This window comes from Orycteropus afer, unplaced genomic scaffold, assembly GCF_000298275.1.
Source record: "Orycteropus afer afer isolate SDZICR_OR568_19922 unplaced genomic scaffold, OryAfe1.0 scaffold00083, whole genome shotgun sequence".
NCBI classification, from domain to species: domain Eukaryota; kingdom Metazoa; phylum Chordata; class Mammalia; order Tubulidentata; family Orycteropodidae; genus Orycteropus; species Orycteropus afer.
In genome coordinates this window covers 8274035-8274943 of record NW_006921670.1, presented here as the reverse complement: position 1 = coordinate 8274943, position 909 = coordinate 8274035, and the positions used below count along the sequence as shown (strand labels likewise).

At 57.5% G+C, this 909-nt stretch overlaps 1 protein-coding gene across 1 annotated transcript in view; it reads left to right on the top strand.

The window, feature by feature from the left end:
• Positions 1–909, top strand: part of PACSIN2 (protein kinase C and casein kinase substrate in neurons 2) — a 44620-nt gene that overhangs the window by 18413 nt on the left and 25298 nt on the right. Inside the window, exon 4 of the mRNA XM_007941793.1 lies at positions 648–792. Coding sequence (XP_007939984.1) covers positions 648–792 — 145 coding nt within the window. The remainder of the gene's footprint in view (positions 1–647; positions 793–909) is intronic.

The following is a 909-nucleotide window of genomic DNA, read 5'->3' as shown; positions in this document are numbered from 1 at the left end:
GCTTTCTGAAACCAGGGCCTGAGGTCCACCGCGGCATGTCTGTCAGGACACGGCCCAGCAGAGCGCGTGGTGGCGGTCCTAGTCACCACGTGTGCTGTGCTTCAGAGTGGCTGCCCCTTCCCCTGTGTCTGCCTGAGGCAAGGCAGACATCAGGATTTGCAGCTTGCAGGTGTTGGGGCTGGGGCTTGAACTTGGGTCTCCCAGACTTCAGTGCATGTGCTTTCTGGGTTTGGGGATCGGCAGAGGTCTGGGAAGGAAGGAGGCTCATTCTGCTCCAGGAGACAGGGTGTCGTGGAGGCTTTCCCCAAGGATGGTGGAAATGACATGGAGATGAGCTTTGGGGCCTGGTGTGGGGGGGGAGTATTTGCAAGGCCAGATAGGGTGGAGGGTACCTCATGAACAAAGGGGAGAGTGAGTCCTCTAGGCTGGAACTTGGGTGTGTGGGAAACAGGGTGAGGGCCCCCAAACTGGTCAGGGGATCCTTCGATACCGAGTCACAGCACTTCACTGTGCTTGTTCCTCCCCAAGTGGCTGGTCTGTTTCGTCACGATGAGTCAGTCAGACGCTGATGGAGGCAGCCGTGGTCAAGAGAGACCAAGGGCATGAGACCAGGGTCATGCAGAGCCTGGCCCGGTTACTCACGCCAGAGCCACCATGAGCTGCTGGCTCCTGCCTGGGTGACGGTCCTCAACGCTGAGGGCACCCGACACAGGCTTACAGTGCACACCTGCATGTTGGCCTCATGCTTCACAGGAGGCTTTGCTGCCTTGGCGCCTCACAGTCGAGACGCAGGTGTGTGATGACAAAGGTCTACAGAGACTGCCGAATAGCTAAGAATAATAACGTGACAAAACTTAGATGTGGGGAGGTTGGGAGAGGAAGTGTGGGCAGAAAGGCAAACGTTATAAC